General features: G+C 32.9%; 3 protein-coding genes across 6 annotated transcripts in view; 2 read left to right on the forward strand and 1 right to left on the reverse strand.

Moving 5' to 3' along the window:
* Nucleotides 1135–6722, forward strand: LOC105164218 (boron transporter 4). 4 transcript variants are annotated; one of them, XM_011082846.2, is made up of 15 exons: nt 1135–1304; nt 1634–1804; nt 2147–2255; nt 2344–2426; nt 2703–2895; nt 3006–3144; nt 3269–3434; nt 3523–3689; nt 4186–4359; nt 4453–4548; nt 4645–4761; nt 4868–5193; nt 5465–5744; nt 5849–5986; nt 6457–6722. In XM_011082846.2, exons 3-15 carry the CDS (start codon nt 2152–2154, stop codon nt 6496–6498), a joined length of 2025 nt encoding a protein of 674 aa, XP_011081148.1. In that variant the 5' UTR covers nt 1135–1304; nt 1634–1804; nt 2147–2151; the 3' UTR covers nt 6499–6722. The 4 variants fall into 4 exon arrangements, with proteins under 4 accessions (XP_011081148.1, XP_020549756.1, XP_011081141.1 ...); XM_020694097.1 differs by lacking the exon at nt 1634–1804; XM_011082839.2 differs by lacking the exons at nt 1135–1304; nt 1634–1804 and adding an exon at nt 1819–1863 and having other exon boundaries at nt 6466–6722.
* LOC105164253 lies at nt 14077–16534 on the forward strand. The gene is given in 4 exon segments (XM_011082869.2): nt 14077–14223; nt 15150–15662; nt 15800–16002; nt 16004–16534. Coding segments are annotated over 4 exon segments (1122 nt in total). The 5' UTR covers nt 14077–14159; the 3' UTR covers nt 16346–16534.
* Nucleotides 17688–18118, reverse strand: part of LOC105164263 (cytochrome c1-2, heme protein, mitochondrial-like) — a 3550-nt gene continuing 3119 nt past the window's right edge. The window contains exons 8-9 of the mRNA XM_011082878.2: nt 18070–18115; nt 17688–17976 (exon numbers count right to left, since the gene is read on the reverse strand). Coding sequence (XP_011081180.1) covers nt 17860–17976; nt 18070–18115 — 163 coding nt within the window. The 3' untranslated portion in view covers nt 17688–17859. The remainder of the gene's footprint in view (nt 17977–18069; nt 18116–18118) is intronic.

An 18118-nucleotide genomic window follows, 5' to 3' on the forward strand; every position in this document is an offset into this window, starting at 1 on the left:
AACCATAAATTAAGGTCGTCCAAACTGTTGATCAAATTAAAGTAAATAGATGTAATATTCAAAATAATTGGCTCATTGTCATCCTAAAGTTCTCTAGCGTGATCTTTCCTTCTTTTCTTTTAAATATATCATTGTTTATTGATTAATCAACCTATTTGTTGGGCACGATTTTTCCTCATCAAATCTTTGCTTCATATGTGAAATAATCTTGGTGTTAACAACTTTTGTAGAATTAAATGCTTAATTGTGTTAAAAGTTACAGTTGTTATTAATTATGAGTTTTAACATTTACTTCAATAAAAACACCATGCTTGCTTCAGTTGAAACCCCTAAAACTTGTTCTCTATTAAGATTGTTAATTTTCAAAAGCTTTTAAGTAGCAAAATTAATATTATTCTTTATTTTATTTCAATAGATAACCAATTGTGTGTATCTTTTTAATATAAAATTCAAATAATTTTGGTTTCAATAAAACATACTCTCGATTTTGTAAGTCGTTTATAGGGATATTCTATCAACATAGACGACAGAGAAATTCGTATTCGTAATTTATCTTATTGTAAGTGATCAATTCTTATCGAATGAGCAAACAAATATCATGAAGGTGGCAAATTCTAGCTTGGACTCAGTTTGGCCAAACCTGATCAATTATATGAAAAACGCAATACACTTATCGTGTATAGTTCAAGAAAAGTGACCAATCACATAATAAACGTAATGTACTTGCTTTATAATTAATTTGATTGGATGGAATCTAATTTAAACAAAAATTTCACCAAGCAGCTGCGTAATAGATGTATAATCCAAAATGATGGTATAAATATATTGTGTGGATAGCAACAGCCACCTCTAATTAACCTGCAATGCAATATTCTTCCCCTCAACTTTTGATACTGCCCCACCCTTAATTAACAAATCAACGTCATCCATGACACAACTATTTCTTCACTCTTCTGCATTTTAATATTCTATCTAAAATTCTATTATCCTCCAACATCAAAATAAACATACCAAAAGAAAAAAAAAATATTATCAATATTCAATTTTCTTGTTCTGATTTGAGGCCACATAGGTCCGCTTCAAAATTTTTCAAAATCTTTTGATTATTCCTAACTGAAACATTGAGCCCACCTTCAGACACTCACACAGAATATTACAAACAAAAACACACACACACATGATTATATGTATGTATATATGTGAACATTAAGGGAGCTGATGAATAGAACAGACAAGAAGCAGGAGGGGTGGTTTCAGTTTCATAATTACATTGATACAATACAGTACACTGATACAGGCATCAGGTGATGTTTCATTAACTCCATTTCTTCTCTTGCTTTTGTACTATGAGTGCTCAGTGCTGTATTTTTCTACGTTTAGACAAAGAATGTATTGACTTTTTATCCCTTTTAATCAATGCATGTCTTTATACTTCAATCTTGGAAATGAAATTCCTCTGACTTTCGTAGTCCCATGAAACTGATGGTCTGGATTTCATCAATATGGCTTCTATTTCTTCATGCAATAAATTGCTAGCTGCAGTTACACTCTTTTGCCAAGCACTTTTCCTTCCACTCCCTATTAACTACTTTTTTGCCTTTAAGATCTTCTTTTTTCTTTTGTATATAAATAGGAAAATTGGATGCTGCCCATGTGGGTACACTGTGAGCGGTTGGATCAACACATGATGACACGACCATATATGATCCAATAGCTTACAGCTCATGTGGGTACTAACACACTCTGGGCGATTAGCTTGTTTTCTTGGACTTGTTGAAGAACAGAAGTGTTCGCTTACACTAATGTAAGAAAACAGTTTTGATCTTGATCTGTTGATGTTTCCTGTGGGACGATTGTGTGTAGGTTGTTCCAATCACCGGCCTAAGAGTTTGATTTTTTACCATACTATGTCCAATCCAAGTGGGCGTCGGGCTATTTAGTAACAGACGAGACGACAGGAAACTAGCCGTGGTCTCATGCATGATTAGCCTCGGCTAGGACAATAACTGATCAATGATGTGAATTTATTACAACTAGTGATAGTACTCTACTGATGGACTCTATATAAGTCATCAGATGTCCTATCTGCCTAATCACTTAGTTCATAATGAACTAATCATGTGTTTTTGCTTGTTTTGACAATCAGAAACAATGGAGAGCGTAAAAGCTCCGTTCCGAGGAATCAGAAAGGATCTTACAGGCAGATTACTTTGTTATAAGCAGGATTGGGTTGCCGGGATTCGTTCAGGATTTGGGTACACATTTTCTTACATTCGAAAAATTTTCAGTTCTGAACAACCTAAACTTATGCTGAAGTGATCACTCAACTCATGTTTGTACTAGGATTCTTGCTCCAACTACCTATATCTTCTTTGCATCAGCTCTTCCTGTCATTGCCTTTGGAGAGCAAATAAGCCGAGAGACTGGTAAAAAACACTCGTTTGTACTTGCTCGTTTGCCCTTTTGGTGATTCTTGTATTCCACAAATAAACACTTTGTGATCGAAAGTGAAAAATCATGGTGAATAGTAATTAACCATGGCTACTGCACGACCACTGCTTGTTATTTCAGGTTGCCAGGCAAAAAGGCTGGCCTTAATTAAAAACCATGACAAGTGCGCGAAGAGCCACGCAAATGCTTTGACCATAGCTAAAAAATCATGAGCTATTTGTTACTGGATTTTCTTTTGTTGTTTCATGTAGATGGGAGCTTGAGCACCGTGGAAACTCTAGCTTCAACTGCTCTTTGTGGCATCATTCACTCGGTGGTAGGCGGACAACCTCTGATGATACTAGGAGTAGCTGAACCAACTATAATCATGTACTCTTACTTGTACAAATTTGCCAAAGGGAGAGAGGACTTAGGACAAAAGCTCTACTTGGCTTGGGCTGGATGGTACAATGAAGAACTGATTAGTGTTCTTGTTTCTTTATTTCTTTAATTAGATTTAGCTGTAGATTATGATGAGGTTGTAATGTTCTTGATCCTATTGTTGCTGCTGGCAGGGTCTGTGTTTGGACAGCTCTGTTGTTGTTCCTCATCGCGATCTTTAATGTTTGCGCCATCATCAACAGATTCACCAGGATTGCTGGTGAAACCTTCGGCATGCTGATTGCCGTGCTGTTCATTCAAGAGGCAATCAAGGTACACTAGACGTGGAAATACTAGATAGTTTAAGCATGTAATTCTTCGTATGGTAAATGTCATAAACACAAATTTAAGGAATCGTCTGCCGTGTGTACTCTTTTTCATGCATATTCTGTAATAGGGAATGGCGAGCGAGTTTGAAGTTCCAAAAGCCGAGGATCATAGTATGCAAAAGTATCAGTTCCAGTGGCTTTACACAAATGGTTTGCTTGGGATTATATTCTCATTCGGCCTTCTTTACACTGCTTTAAAGAGCAGACGAGCACGTGCATGGCGTTATGGCACAGGTCTGTGGGCTGTCTGTTTTTTATGTTTGCTCTTACATTTGATTCATTCAGAATACAAACTTATGCAACCATGTCTTAAAAAATATAGGCTGGATCAGAAGCTTCATTGCGGACTATGGGGTGCCGTTGATGGTCTTAGTTTGGACAGCATTGTCGTATGGCGTACCAGGCCGAGTTCCGTCTGGAGTTCCCAGAAGGCTCTTTAGCCCTCTTCCGTGGGAATCTGTGTCATTATACCATTGGACTGTCATCAAGGTACATCAAATTGTGAATATATGAGGGATCCTTAAACTCAGATAGCAACTGCGTTTAAGGTTTCGATGGAGCGGAAGCGATAAAATTTTGAAGGAATTTGAAGAACTCGTTTGTATTTGCACTAAATAAGAAACTTATGAACTTGGAAAAAATAAAAAATAACCCTAACATAGGTAACAATATGATAAAATTTAGGCCCCAAAGGCCACAGGATAACTACAGAAAATATTAGAAATAAACAAGAATTACTAAAAATGTCTGGACAATAGTGAAAACAATAGAATTTGTGACAAATGATGGTTCCTCCTCTCCTAAAAAAGATGGCCACGTGCATACAATGAATCAAAAGTTACAAACATTTGAGGTTCCGTCAGAAAATCACGCTTAAATCACTAAAGTTTGTACTTGTGTCCTCCAGACGCTCTAGAATGCATTAGCCTCGTGTTCTACTTCACGTTTATCTTACAATAAGCACTTTTGAAATGACAAAATACAGGATATGACAAAGGTTCCTCCAGTATACATCTTTGCTGCCTTCATCCCGGCCCTGATGATAGCCGGGCTTTACTTCTTCGACCACAGCGTTGCTTCGCAGCTGGCACAGCAAAAGGAGTTCAATCTCAAGAACCCATCGGCCTATCATTACGACATCTTCCTGCTCGGAATAATGGTATAGACGACCAATTTGTCTAAGATCGATTGACTCTCTACATTCCTATATTATCAGCAAGATTGCTAATTAGGGACATGCATGTTTCTGCAGACTTTGCTCTGTGGATTGCTCGGACTGCCTCCTTCAAACGGAGTCTTGCCGCAATCTCCTATGCATACTAAGAGCTTAGCTGTGCTCAGAAGACAGGTTGGTCCAACTGAGGACAAAATAGACATAGTTTTTCTCTACATTCTTGCAACGAAAACAGCTCTGCATGTGTAAGAATCTGTTCTTGGTTGGCAGTTCATCCGGAGGAAAATGGTTAAAACAGCGAAAGAAAGCATAAAGCGTAAGGCCAGCACTTCCGAGATCTACGGACAAATGCAGGCTGTTTTCATAGAAATAGACAAATCTCCTGTTGTGAGTCTTTGCATACTGATCATGTTGGAATGCTGAGAATCTGTTTCCTTAGAGACAGCTCTCATTGTTGTCTGAAAATGATCGATGTTTAACGTTAATAACGCAGACGACATTGGTGGTCAAGGAGCTGCAGAACTTGAAAGACGCGGTGATGAAAACGGAGAATGAAGGAGAAAAACCGGAGGGCGCCACTTTTGATCCGGAGAAGTACATCGATGCATACTTGCCGGTGCGCGTGAACGAGCAGAGAGTGAGCAATTTGCTGCAGTCAGTGCTAGTGGCAGCAGCGGTGTGCGCCGTGCCGTTGCTCAAGTTGATACCGACGTCGGTTCTTTGGGGGTATTTTGCATATATGGCCATCGACAGTCTCCCGGGAAATCAACTGTGGGAGAGGATCTTGTTCCTCTTCGTTGCACCAAGCCGAAGATACAAGTAAGTTTTGCAGAATTCCAATTCAATTACAACATATAGTCAGTCGGTGGGTCACCCGCCAACTATTTATACTAATACAATCATTTAAATATGGGTAATGTTGTCAATATATTAAAAAACACACCAATAGCCCTTTGAAACTTTGTTATAGTACAGATGTAATAGAGCAAGAGTGTCATTAAAGTATAGTAAAATTTAAGGGCAGATGTAACGTTAGATCAGGCTGCATAGTCAAGCACGAGCTCTACTCAGACTGAACTGTGTGTGGCAGAGTTCTGGAGGGAGATCATGCTTCCTTCGTGGAGACAGTGCCATTCAAGTACATCGCGGCCTTCACAATATTCCAGTTCATGTACTTGCTCTTATGCTTCGGAGTGACTTGGATTCCCATAGCCGGAATCCTCTTTCCGGTGCCCTTTTTCCTGCTCATAAGCATACGGCAACACCTTCTCCCCAAGGTGTTGAAGGCCACCTACCTCCGGGAGCTGGATGCAGCCGGGTACGAGGAAATTGCTGGAACGCCACAACGGTGTCTTAGTCTTACCACCAGAGTACAACTTTTTGCCAAAGCCTCAACTTTCCACTTGATCCATCTTGTCTGATTTTCTCTGCATATGTACTAAGTTTTGCAAATCTTGATTGTATGTGTTTGTAGGAACAAGAAGGGCCTTATCTTGGAATAAGGGAAGGTGAAGTAGAAATCAGTGATGCTGAGATTTTGGATGAACTAACAACCAACAGAGGAGAGCTTAAGGTCCGGGCAATGAGCTTCAGCGAGGATCGACGCCCTCAGGTTCGACTTCAATTACTCGTCATTTTGAATCTTTTATTACACTTTTGTACCGCATATAGGTGTCACACATCGACACATGTTCTCTTTCAAATTAAAGAATATGATTCAATAGATTATTATTTACAAGTACAATCGTATACAATACATGCGTGAATGTGAAACTGATGTGTAATATGAAAGTGTGACGGATGACCATTTGCCCTAATATTCATGCATCACATGAGTGAAGCATCACTGGTTAAAATCTCCTTCAACCATTTATCATATTATATTTAATCAAGGGTACAATTTATATTAAAAAATTTGGGATTGTTGTGTTAACAAACTGCCGATTATGTGTGAGAAACAAGTTTCTTTCTTTATATTAGTATATCAATGAGGATCAGTTCAAGTTAACAAGCTCGATAATGATTTCTTGAGTATTTTTTAACCGAATGAGAATTTCCAAAAGTTAATATTGTTGTTTTCAGGGTTTGCAGGTTCATCCGGAGGAGAATATACTATCAGAATGATAGTAGAAACTGGGGTACAAAAATCGTGCGTACAAAATATATATATATATATATAAGATGTATAAGTTTGTGATGGAGAAGATTAATCTCCCTTGTTTTCTGGAGAGAGAGAGAGAGAAAGTGGTTGCAATTTCTCTAGATAAGTTGGTTAGGACATCAGTGTACCATTGCACAAGAAGGAGCAGATGTTGTTAAGTGGTTCAAGCATGAAAGCTTTTGTTGCCCTTTTCACTCTTTATTTACATTTCCAGGTTTCAATTTAGCTAAATTATAACCGCCCTCTTAAACTTCCATACAATTGCAAATATATTTTTATTTTTCGAAAAATTACAAATACTATTCTGATTTTAATGTTCGTCTAACAATGAGTCATTCCTTTAACTTTCATTAGACTTTTATCTAATTTTTTTGATGAACTAACAAAGTTGTTTTTTTAAATTATGAATTATAATTTTTAGAATTTTTTAAAATATTTGTAGGAAATAATATCCCTATGAATTATTTACTTTACCCATTTTCATTTTTTTTTTGTTTTTTATACATTCTTAAAGAAATAATTAGCAAGGGTAAAATAGTAAATTTTATATCACTACCTAATAGCTACATAATTATTTTTTAAAAAAATATTTATAATTATATCAGAATTCCAAACATAGCTATCATTCACCCTTTGAGTTTTGATTTGTCGTCAAAAAGCGGAAAACGGATTGTTTAAATGCATTTTTGGATTATGATCTGAGTTCGGATTTGGTTGTCTCTTAAGTCTGATTAATTTGAAATCAGGTCCAAATTATATACCTGCAGTTTGGTCAGTCTGTTGAACTTAGGTGTTTATTAATTTTTTTTAAAAAAATAAAATAAAATACATATGTTTAATTTCTAATTTTGATTTTCCAATAACTTATATTAAATTTATTTAAATCAAGAGTTATAAACTTTCTCCATAAATTTCAAAACTTACATAAATATCAGTACATATTTTTCTCACACTTTTCAAATTTTAACTTTTTCTCACTTCACTTTTATTTTCAAAGGTACCAACTTTCTCTACAATTCAATTTACAATTTATTACCACAGTAAAATAAAAATTATTACATATACCTTTTAGATTGATTTTAAATTTCACTTAATTTCAATTTCAATAAGATAATACGATTCGTCCGTTTATCGGTTACCACCCATAAAATTTTCGAGATAACAACAGAATCAGGGCAGGTGGAGGGCGGATTTGGTACCCGTTTTGGCGGGTTCGGATTCAAGTCCAACAAAACAAATTTGTTGCGGACCCATTAGATTTTTTAAATATTTTTTTATGTTATGTATTTATATATAATACTAGTTTTAAGCAAATTATGATGTTAAATGTAAATCCTTTCACAATTTTGTATACATATCCAACTCTATATAAGAAATACAAAAAATAAAAAATTAGATGAATGTAATAATATATTTTTGTATTATAAATTTATTTTAGATCCAAGATTATATTAAATTGTCTACATAAAAAATGGTATTACTTATTAAAAATGCAAGCAACCCCCTTATGATATTGTAAAATGAGCAAATTACCCTCCTTATAAAAAAAATAAATAACGATTTACCTCTCTGTATTTTTCAAATACAACAATTTATTCCCCTATGATTTAAAAAATGAAGCAATTTATCTCTCTATATAAGAAGGTAAATTGCTTCATTTAAAAAGTACAAGAAGATAAATTACTACATTTTTTTCATAAAATGGTAATATATTCATTTTTAATATCACAGGGAATAAATTACTATTCACCTTGTTAAAAAGCAAAGGAAAACAAAGGGCAACATTACTTTAAAATGTGCAAAAAGATAAAAAAAAATACGAATTGAAGTGGTTTTAAGAGTGTTAAAATTTTAGGCAAGTTGAGGCGGGACGGCTACAGAGCGGGCCTGGAAATTTGATGTGGACAGGGCCAATGTTAGGTTCGGACAGACCCGCCCGATGCCATTACTAAGACCCAACTCTTAATCCCGTGTGCGCGCCCACATATGACAAATAAGGTCTCCACCGCCCACGGGAAGGTCCCCTCCAGATCTGACGTCCTTCTCAGTAAACTAATCAGAAAGCAAAAGCATCAAAAAGCGTAGAAAAGTGAGAACATCATTTAAATATATTCTTGCCACGTACACAATCTTATCCGTTCCCCCAAATCCAACCTCACCCTCACCCCCATCTCTTTAATATCTTCTCCTCTCTCTCACTGTCATCAGAAATCAGTGATCGATTCATCAACAATGGCCGCCACATTTTCCTCCTTCCGCACTCCGATAGCCTCCGCCGCCCCCATCCCCCGGAAAACCGACCAGAACCGCAGATCGAACAATTGGTGGGCTCCCATCTTCGGCTGGCCGGCGGAGCCGGACTACATTGGTACCCGCAGCTCCGACGCCAGGACTGAAGAGGCTTTGGCTCGGCCTGAGACAGAAACGGGCCGGATCAGGCCCGAGAAGAGCTTCTTCAAGGGATGCTTCACCGAGGAGAAGGCGAGGGAGCTGCGGAAAAGAAAAGAATGATAGTCGAATTTCCACGATGTTATGTACCACTCGGCGATCGCCTCCAGGCTCGCGTCCGATGTATCGCGACGCTCCGATCCTTGACTTTTGACTCCTCCGCTGGTGTATACCGTCCGCTAGTAAGATCCAATCCGTCGACTTGGAAATTTTGTTTTTGTTTCTTTTTTTTTTTTTGGTTGTAATAATAGAGCTATGTTTGAGTGTAATTACCAAGGCCGCTGGTTCGGTGCTATATTAGTTTTGTACCGTTGGATGCGTGGATCTGTGTACGATGACTGGATGGATGGTTAGCTGATGTATTTGGACTTTTGGCTGTAGTGGATCTGATTTTCCCCATCTGTATCATGATCTGGTTTTAATAGATCTGATTAGTGATGAATGGAGGTGTTTTGTATACTGATACGAACTTGTATGCATGATTTATACGTATCCTGATCCCTAAATACATTTGATTTACAACATTTTGGGTTATTTTGATACTCGAGTAATAATAAATAACTCAATTAAATATCGAATTTCATCATTAAGTATCTAATTAATATATTGTAAAAATAATAAATATAGTAAATAAACTTTTGCATAAATATCAATCCATATATTTGTCTTTGTTCTACCCATTTTTACTTTCATTTCATATTTATTTATTAATACTTTTTTTTAGAAAAAAAGAAAAATTCATTTGTAAATAACAAACATTAATAGTTAAGTAAGTCAGGCAATGAGTATATCTAGAGTAGCAATATTGTTCCAAATGAAGTAAGTATTTATTCATCATTAAAGGTATTTGTTTGAATTTAACCCACATACTAAAATTTAAATATTAAAAACTTCAATTTAGATTTAAGAGTCTAAATTTAGTTTATAATTTTTCAAAAGTTAAACTGAAATTTGAGTTTTTTTCGAGATTGTAATGCATATTGGATTTTATTATTAATTATTAAATAATGTGTTACGTTATGAATATTCAGATATAAAGTTAGTAAAAATAATAAAATAATCAAAGTGATATTTATGATGAAACTCGAGTACCAATTAAATTAATTTTAATTATTTAAATATCAAAATAATATTAATAATAAAACTCGAGTACCAAAATAAATTTACTCAGTTATGTACATGTTCTGTATTTTAGTACTAGATAAATATTTAGGTTAATTGTACTTAGACTCAGTCTAAAAATACGAAATTATACTTTTTTTCAAAAAAATATTGAAATTATACTTATAATTTTTACAAAAATTCACTGTTTATACCTGATCCCTTTTATTAGAATTTGAAGAAAACATGCTGACGTTAATAAATAAAATTGCATAAAAAAAATTAATTTTATCCCTCATTTAATGTTTTCATGTAATAATTTTGTACTTATGAAGAAAAAAATGTAACAATATTAACCTCACTCCACATATATATATATTACATTGATTCCTTTATAAGTACATAAATATATATAGGGGCAAACTTGTATTTTTATATTTATTATTTACGTCAGTATTCTCCATCCAAATCCTAAAGAAAGTGGGTTCGGTATAAATTGAGAATTTTCAAAAAAGAAATATAATTATAATTTCTTATTTTTTTTTGAGAAAAAAGTATAATTTGATATTTTTAAAGAGATCTAGGTGTAATTGCCCAAAAATATTTAATTAAAGTTCCAATTCCTTTCTAAATATGGAGGAAAATTAATTAAAATTTCTGAAAAATAAATAAATATCCACACCTCAATGATGAGTCATAGGTACATTAGAAGCGTAATGGATTTCTGTTTTCAAATCAAGTTGTATTTTGTATATATCATTTAATTCATGTATGCTACGTGTACAATGTATTTTCTTGAATTAATGTGAATATATTAAATAAAATAAAAATATAATATAATTTGAAATAAAATATCCAATCTCAAACAAACAAACAAACAATTCAATTAGATAAGCTACATCACTATAATGTAGTTCCCAAGGATAAGATAACTTATTCTTTACACGTAAATTCCTTATAATTTGAGAAATTATATCTAATATTTTTAAAGTTTATTTTCGTCTAATAAATAAGTTTATCTATAAGTCAAAATTCATTGAATTTGCTGATATTTAAATATATATATATATATATATATTTATTCATTGATTGACTTATTACTGATTTATTACGTTAATGAATGTAAGGAGGCATACTGTCACTGTTATAAGGTTAGTTTAGTCGAAAGAAAATTATGACTTGCAATAAGTCAATCGATGGTAAATATCAATTTTTATTTTATCCTTTTTTGGTTAATATAAGCAAATTCAGTGAATTTTGATTAAAACTAACAGAGAGTCGATCTGTTAGACGACATCAAATATTAGGGGCACTAGATATAATTTTTCATATTATAAGAGGTTTGCGTATAATTAGACAAAAATTTATAAAAAAAGAGTATAATTATCCCCCTTTTTTTTATATTTATATACTCGACGTAGATACAAATTTTCTTATATGTGGCTCAACTGTAATCCAAAATTGTTGATATTTCTGATAGAATTATATTGTTTAACATTTAAGTGCAAAAAAAGGAAAAAAAAAAAACAAATACTGATTAATATTTTTCCCAGCAAATTAGTAAAAATTATACTATGTTCAATAATTATCAATCAATATATGTTAATTATCAATATTAAATATATATAATTAATTAATAACTACTATTATAGTGAATCAATAATTACTATTAAAGTAGATCAATAATACCTTCATATTGATGGGACTCAAACTCATGAATTCTCGAAGGTGACTCTTCTTGAAGTTTTGTGTAATTACATCTTTGTTTTTATCTAATATATAAATCACTTTATAAGTCAAAATTCAATGAATTTGTTAATATTAATAAAAAAAAATTGAATGAGAATTCATATGTACTGCCCATTGATTTATTACTAACTTATTGCATAATAAACTTTACTTGTTACCATTATAAATTTTTACATATTAATGCATGTGAAGAGGTATATTTGTACCCTTATAAGTGTAGTCTGATCGTAAAAGATATGTTTGGTTTTGCAATAAGTCAGTTGGGGTAAATATGAATTTTCATTCAACTTTTTTGTTATATCAGCAAATTCAGTGATTTTTTATTTTACTTATAGAAGGACGTATATGTTAGATAGAAACAAACGCCAATAGTACTATATGTAATTTTTTAAACTTACATCAAACTTGATGAGAAAATGAAATAATTATTTATATAAATATATAGAGAGAGGGAGAGGGGAGAGTTAATGGCACATGTAACGAAATTAAATAGTGAATTATTGCCGACAAAAAGGGAACAAAAGCACAAGCTCAAATATACAAAAAATTAAATGATTTGTGTGATGAAATTTAGTAAAATATTATTTAATTCCACAATGAATATGTTTGAGTGGCACATGGCCTGCAGATCTTGATTGCTCTTAAGTCCTACCTATTATTCTTCCTTCCTTTCTTTTTATTTTAATATATTTTATCTTTTTGTGACTTCACATCCCCAGGTATTTTTGTAAAATTAATTTTTATGAATATTTGTTGACGAAAATACCCTCACAATTGAAAGGGTCATATTTCTTAGCAAAATCTTGGACTCCCCATCACTTTCTTGGAACCAATCAAAATAATAATGATGTGATAGGATGCATGTGCATTTGCAGAAGAAAGATCTCCTGGGTATTTTCGTCATTTCCTTTTCCTTTTTTCTTTGTAAGTGGTCTAGCTAATACAATACATTAAATTTTAGGCGCGTTTGAAAATAAAAATATTTTTTTACAAAGAATTTTACTTGTAAAGATTATTTTAACCGTATATATTAAAATTATTATTATAAGAAGGGCAAAAATGTCAAGATTTTGTTAGAAAAATTCATTAAATAAGATTTTTAACCAATAAAGAATCCATAATAATTAATCAACAAAGCAACAATAAGTACTATAATTTTTTTTTTAAAAAAAATACCCACATCCAGTAAAATTTAAATTCAAAACCTCGATTTTCTTTTTTGCTTCTGAATTTCACCACTTAAATTGGGCCTCGTCACTAAAATCCACAATAAAAAAAAAAGCAATAATTGAGTAAAATAAAAAATATATACAAAATGACCAAAATATCCCCGAACACAAGACAGTTGCCCTGTGTGAGCATGTGTTGTTGAGATGGGTATGTTTTGGACCTACCCCTCATATACCTAATCATAATAATTGCAAAACATTAAATGTTTTGCTTAAAACATGTTTCCAAAATTATTAGGGATAATTTATTTTTGTAAATAATAATTAATCTAACAACAATAGTCTTATTATTCCATCCCTAGGATCATGCTTGTGATTCAATCAAGGTTTCTCACTATTTATTATTTATTTATTTATTTGTTGTCCAGACAACGATAGGGACTGCACGTGCATGTTGGTTTTATCCGATGAATTAGATAAATTTGTTTGATTATTTTAAATATGTGTTTACAAGATTGATACTGATAATTCAATTTTTTTTTATAATTATTTCAAAAAAATTACTGAATAATAAATTAATAATGTTGCAATTATTCACTTCTTGTGCTGATAACTTTGTTCTTATTTTTAATCCACAAAAAATAAAAATAAATAAGACTTACTCTAGATCCGATTTTTTCTTCTTGTTAGAAAATAATAAGTTATTACATTTTAAATTTTGATTATTAACAATTATAATAATTTACAATTAACTATCATCAATATTTTTTATTAAAATAAATAAATAATTGTAGTATATAAAAATCTACATCGTTAGTAGAACTAAAACACATAATGATAATGTCGTGAAGTCTCGACTTTACCATTGAAATTAACTCGATATGATTTGGTAATAACCGACATCGAGAATAATGGTCAAAAGCTTGTCAACTGCATGAAATGACCAAAATGACCCAAACTTTCACTTAAATTCCCAATAAGTAAGGCATGGATTGTAATTTCCTGCAAACTCAGGGGCATTTTCATTGAGAGAAAGGCATAAATACCCTCCCAATCCTCCTCCATTTTAATTCAAAACCGGCATCTCTCTTCCCCTCCCTACCCAAGAAAACACACACAAATTCCAGAGAGAGAAAGACTAACAGAGAGAGAGAGTCATGAAGAAATTGATAGTAGTGCTACTCTGTGCCACTTTTCATATTGCATTTTCTTTAATTGATGGTAAGCTTTTCCAATTCTTGCTTTTTTTTTTTTTTTTTTTGGTTAAAAATCCAAATTACATCTGCTTGATCGAACAAATCACACCACAAATATAATGTACTTATTCCTGAATTGTATATCAAATAAGTATATCATATTTGTTATATAATTAATTTAAATCTAATTATGTGCTGACAGTTTCAATATTGTGCGTCAGTCGGGCATTATGTGTTTCATTATATTCTCGTTGAATGGTTTAATTTTGTAACATATGAACATTCATAGCAATTACTTGAAATAATGTAGAATAATATCCAAAAAATTTAAATGACTATAAATTTTAAATCTTTATAATTGAGTAATATGGAGGGCAATATTACTTAATTTGTTTCCCCCTTGAGATTGAAACTTGAGAATTGAACTTATAATGTGCCGGATTATATATATGTTAATTTTGAACTTGATAATTTTCAATTATTTTTTATTTATCCTTTTGAAATAATAGAATTTAATATATGCAAACCGTTTAATATTTACAGGCCATGTGTACATAACAAAACAGATGATGTAATTTTTATATACATAATATGTATATATAAATAAAATATAATTTGAGAATATAATTTGAAATTGTTTGAATAAATAAAAAATATGTTAGGACAGAGTATGGCAAGACAGGGAAGCATGGGTGCGTAAGCCATGTTGGATGAGTTAAATCTCAAAATCATAGTTTTATTTTTAACTATGAATCGGTGGACATAGCATGTGATAGCATGGTGTGTACAGTTGGTACATCACACTACCCATCCAAATCATATTACAAATTGTTCTTAATCTTACAAAAGAGAAACAATATATTGTCCTAACACGTGATAACAAATGTCATTGTCAAATTTACAATTCTTTGTGTATTAAAATTTAATTGTGGAGTTCCATCCTGTTGGCAGGACAACTGCCCAATGGCAACTTTGAATTTGGGCCGAAGCCCTCGCAAATGAAGGGCACGAAGGTGATGGACCCCCACAGCATACCGCACTGGGAGACGTCCGGTTTCGTGGAGTACATAAAGTCGGGGCAAAAACAAGGCGACATGCTGCTGGTGGTGCCAGAGGGTGCCTCGGCTGTTCGGCTAGGAGACGAGGCATCCATCAAGACCAAGGTTAAGGTGAAGAATGGGTTGTTTTACTCAGTTTCTTTCAGTGCAGCAAGGACTTGTGCACAAGAAGAGAAGCTGAATGTGTCCGTTTCACCCAATTCAGAGTCCATGGATTGGGGGATTTTGCCTATGCAGACAGTGTATAGTAGTGATGGATGGGACTCTTATTGTTGGGGTTTCTTGGCCCAATCCAATGAGATTGAGATTGTGATCCATAATCCAGGAGTTGAGAAGGACAAAGCTTGTGGCCCACTAATTGATTCTGTTGCACTCAAGGCCTTGTACACTCCTAAGAGACAAAGAGGTAAAGTTTTACAATAGAGCAAACAATCAAATAAGATGTATACTGCGTTTGTTATCAATTGATTCAGCTCGATCCAACGGCAGGACTTTTCCTACTTGCTATAGTCTAACTAATGTTTGTTGTAATAAATGGTGCAGGTAACATGTTGAAAAATGGGAACTTTGAAGAGGGTCCATACATCTTCCCTAACACTAGTTGGGGTGTTTTGATTCCTCCCAACATTGAGGATGATCACTCTCCACTGCCTGGATGGATGATTGAGTCCCTCAAAGCCGTGAAGTATATAGATTCTGATCACTTTGGGGTGCCAGAAGGAAAACGGGCAGTAGAGTTGGTGGCAGGTAGGGAAAGGGAGGGAAAGGGCGTTAGCACAAACTGTGAGAACCGTGCCTGGAAAAACATACGACCTCATATTTTCAATAGGTGATGCTAAGAATTCTTGTGAAGGATCCATGATGGTTGAGGCAACTGCAGGAAAAGTCATCCTCCAAGTTCCTTACGAATCAAAGGGAGCTGGAGGGTTTAAACGTGCTAAGCTGAGGTTTAAAGCCATTTCAACTCGAACTAGGATCAGATTCTTGAGCACATATTACCACATGAAGAGCGATAATTCTGGGTCTCTATGTGGTCCGGTGATTGATGACGTGAAGTTGGTCGGTGTTCGACGTCCAGGACGTGTCTGATCGTGTTTAGAATATTATCATTATGCGATTTATATGATATTTATCTATGTTATTATCTAGCTTGAAAAATTTTTCCCTTCTTTCCCCTATGGAAAATGAGGTAAAACTTGTTTTACGGTGGTTTTACATGTAACTATGTTCATCTATCTTTTAGCATTTATATAATTCTATGTTAGTTCAATTTCTTTATCATCAATAGTTATTATCTCTTCATTATATTGAAGTCATACTGATTTATGATCGATTTATTAATTAATAAATTGCATTTCCCAATATCTTCAAAAGAATAAGAGTTAATTAGACTTATATCTCTTACAAAAATACAAAATTATACTTTTTTTTAAAAAGTTTTGGAATTATACATACACTAAATTTAAAAATTCACTGCTTACACCTAACCTCCTTTTATCAGGAATTAAATGAGAAAGACTGATGTTAGCAAAAGGAATTGCATAAATTTCTCATTTTACCCTTTATTTAATATTTTCATGTAATAATTTTGTATTTATGAAGGGAAAAATGAAATGATGTTAAATTCACCCCATATATATATATATTATATTTATCTCTTTCTAAGCAAAAAAATATACATGAGAATATTAAAATGAGATGAAAAATTAAAAATATTATGTATTTTTCTTTGCTTACATCAATATTTTCTGTCTGACCCTAATGGAATAAGGTCATGTGTAAAATGAGAAATTTTTGAACGGGTGTTAGTATAATTCTAATTTTTTTTAAAAATATATAATTTTATATTTTTAAAGGGGATCTAACTATAATTAATTCAAAAAAAAATAATACATAGAAAATATCCAAAAAACAGGATATATTAACCCGTGGGCCTATACGAACCCAAAGCCTTAATGAAAGCGCGCACACACAAGGTTTTTCTTTTTCTAATTTAAATTTAGATTTGATCGAACTAAAAATTTTTCATTTTTCGATCTAAATTTATGTATTGTCAAACTAAATTAATCACATATCAAACTTATTATATTTGTTGTGTAATAATTATTCCTTTAAAATTGTAGACACATTATACTTATTGTGTAATTAATTTAATTTTTATTAGACGCAATTTGAGCTAAAAATTCCGACAGGCATTCAGGCAATGGAAAAAGTAATCACAAAAACTTGTTTAAGCTACATTTAAATGGATAAATTTCAAATTCTCGATAATAAATCCTGTAAAATTTGTTCGGATATTTTGAAGTATTTCAATATTTCAACTCTTAACTTTTATTTTACGAAATATTAATATATTTAAAAATCTTTTGATATGAAGTTGTTTAAAATCTTTTTTCTAAATCATTTAGAAACAAAAATGCATCAACAAACATACCACATGCAAGTAAAATTTATTTTTCCTCAGAAGACGATACTCGTAGTCTGGGCAATGATATAGGTTGTGAAAGTGTATTGAATGACAACCCATGACCTATTACAAAATGCTAATGTTTATTAGCTCATTCTTTCATCTCAAACCCATTGTGCAATAAAAGTACAGAGGCTCAGTTGACTACATCAAGGACCAACTTCCGCGACTTGAGAACCGACCATCTCAAGCGTCTATAATACCCTGCTTGCAGAAGTGCAAGTGACAATACAAAAATCCACTTAAAACCCATCTGCAAGTGTATCAAGGGGAAGAAGATTAGACAACAAGGAAAAGTTAAGTTAGCTATGGCCAAGTATGTGGTGGTTCTAGAGAGATGGAGTACCAGCTTTCTTTCTTCCATTTCTGGTTCAGAAGCCCAAGACAAAAATGTT

The sequence above is a fragment of the Sesamum indicum genome, linkage group LG1, assembly GCF_000512975.1.
Source record: "Sesamum indicum cultivar Zhongzhi No. 13 linkage group LG1, S_indicum_v1.0, whole genome shotgun sequence".
Taxonomy (NCBI): domain Eukaryota; kingdom Viridiplantae; phylum Streptophyta; class Magnoliopsida; order Lamiales; family Pedaliaceae; genus Sesamum; species Sesamum indicum.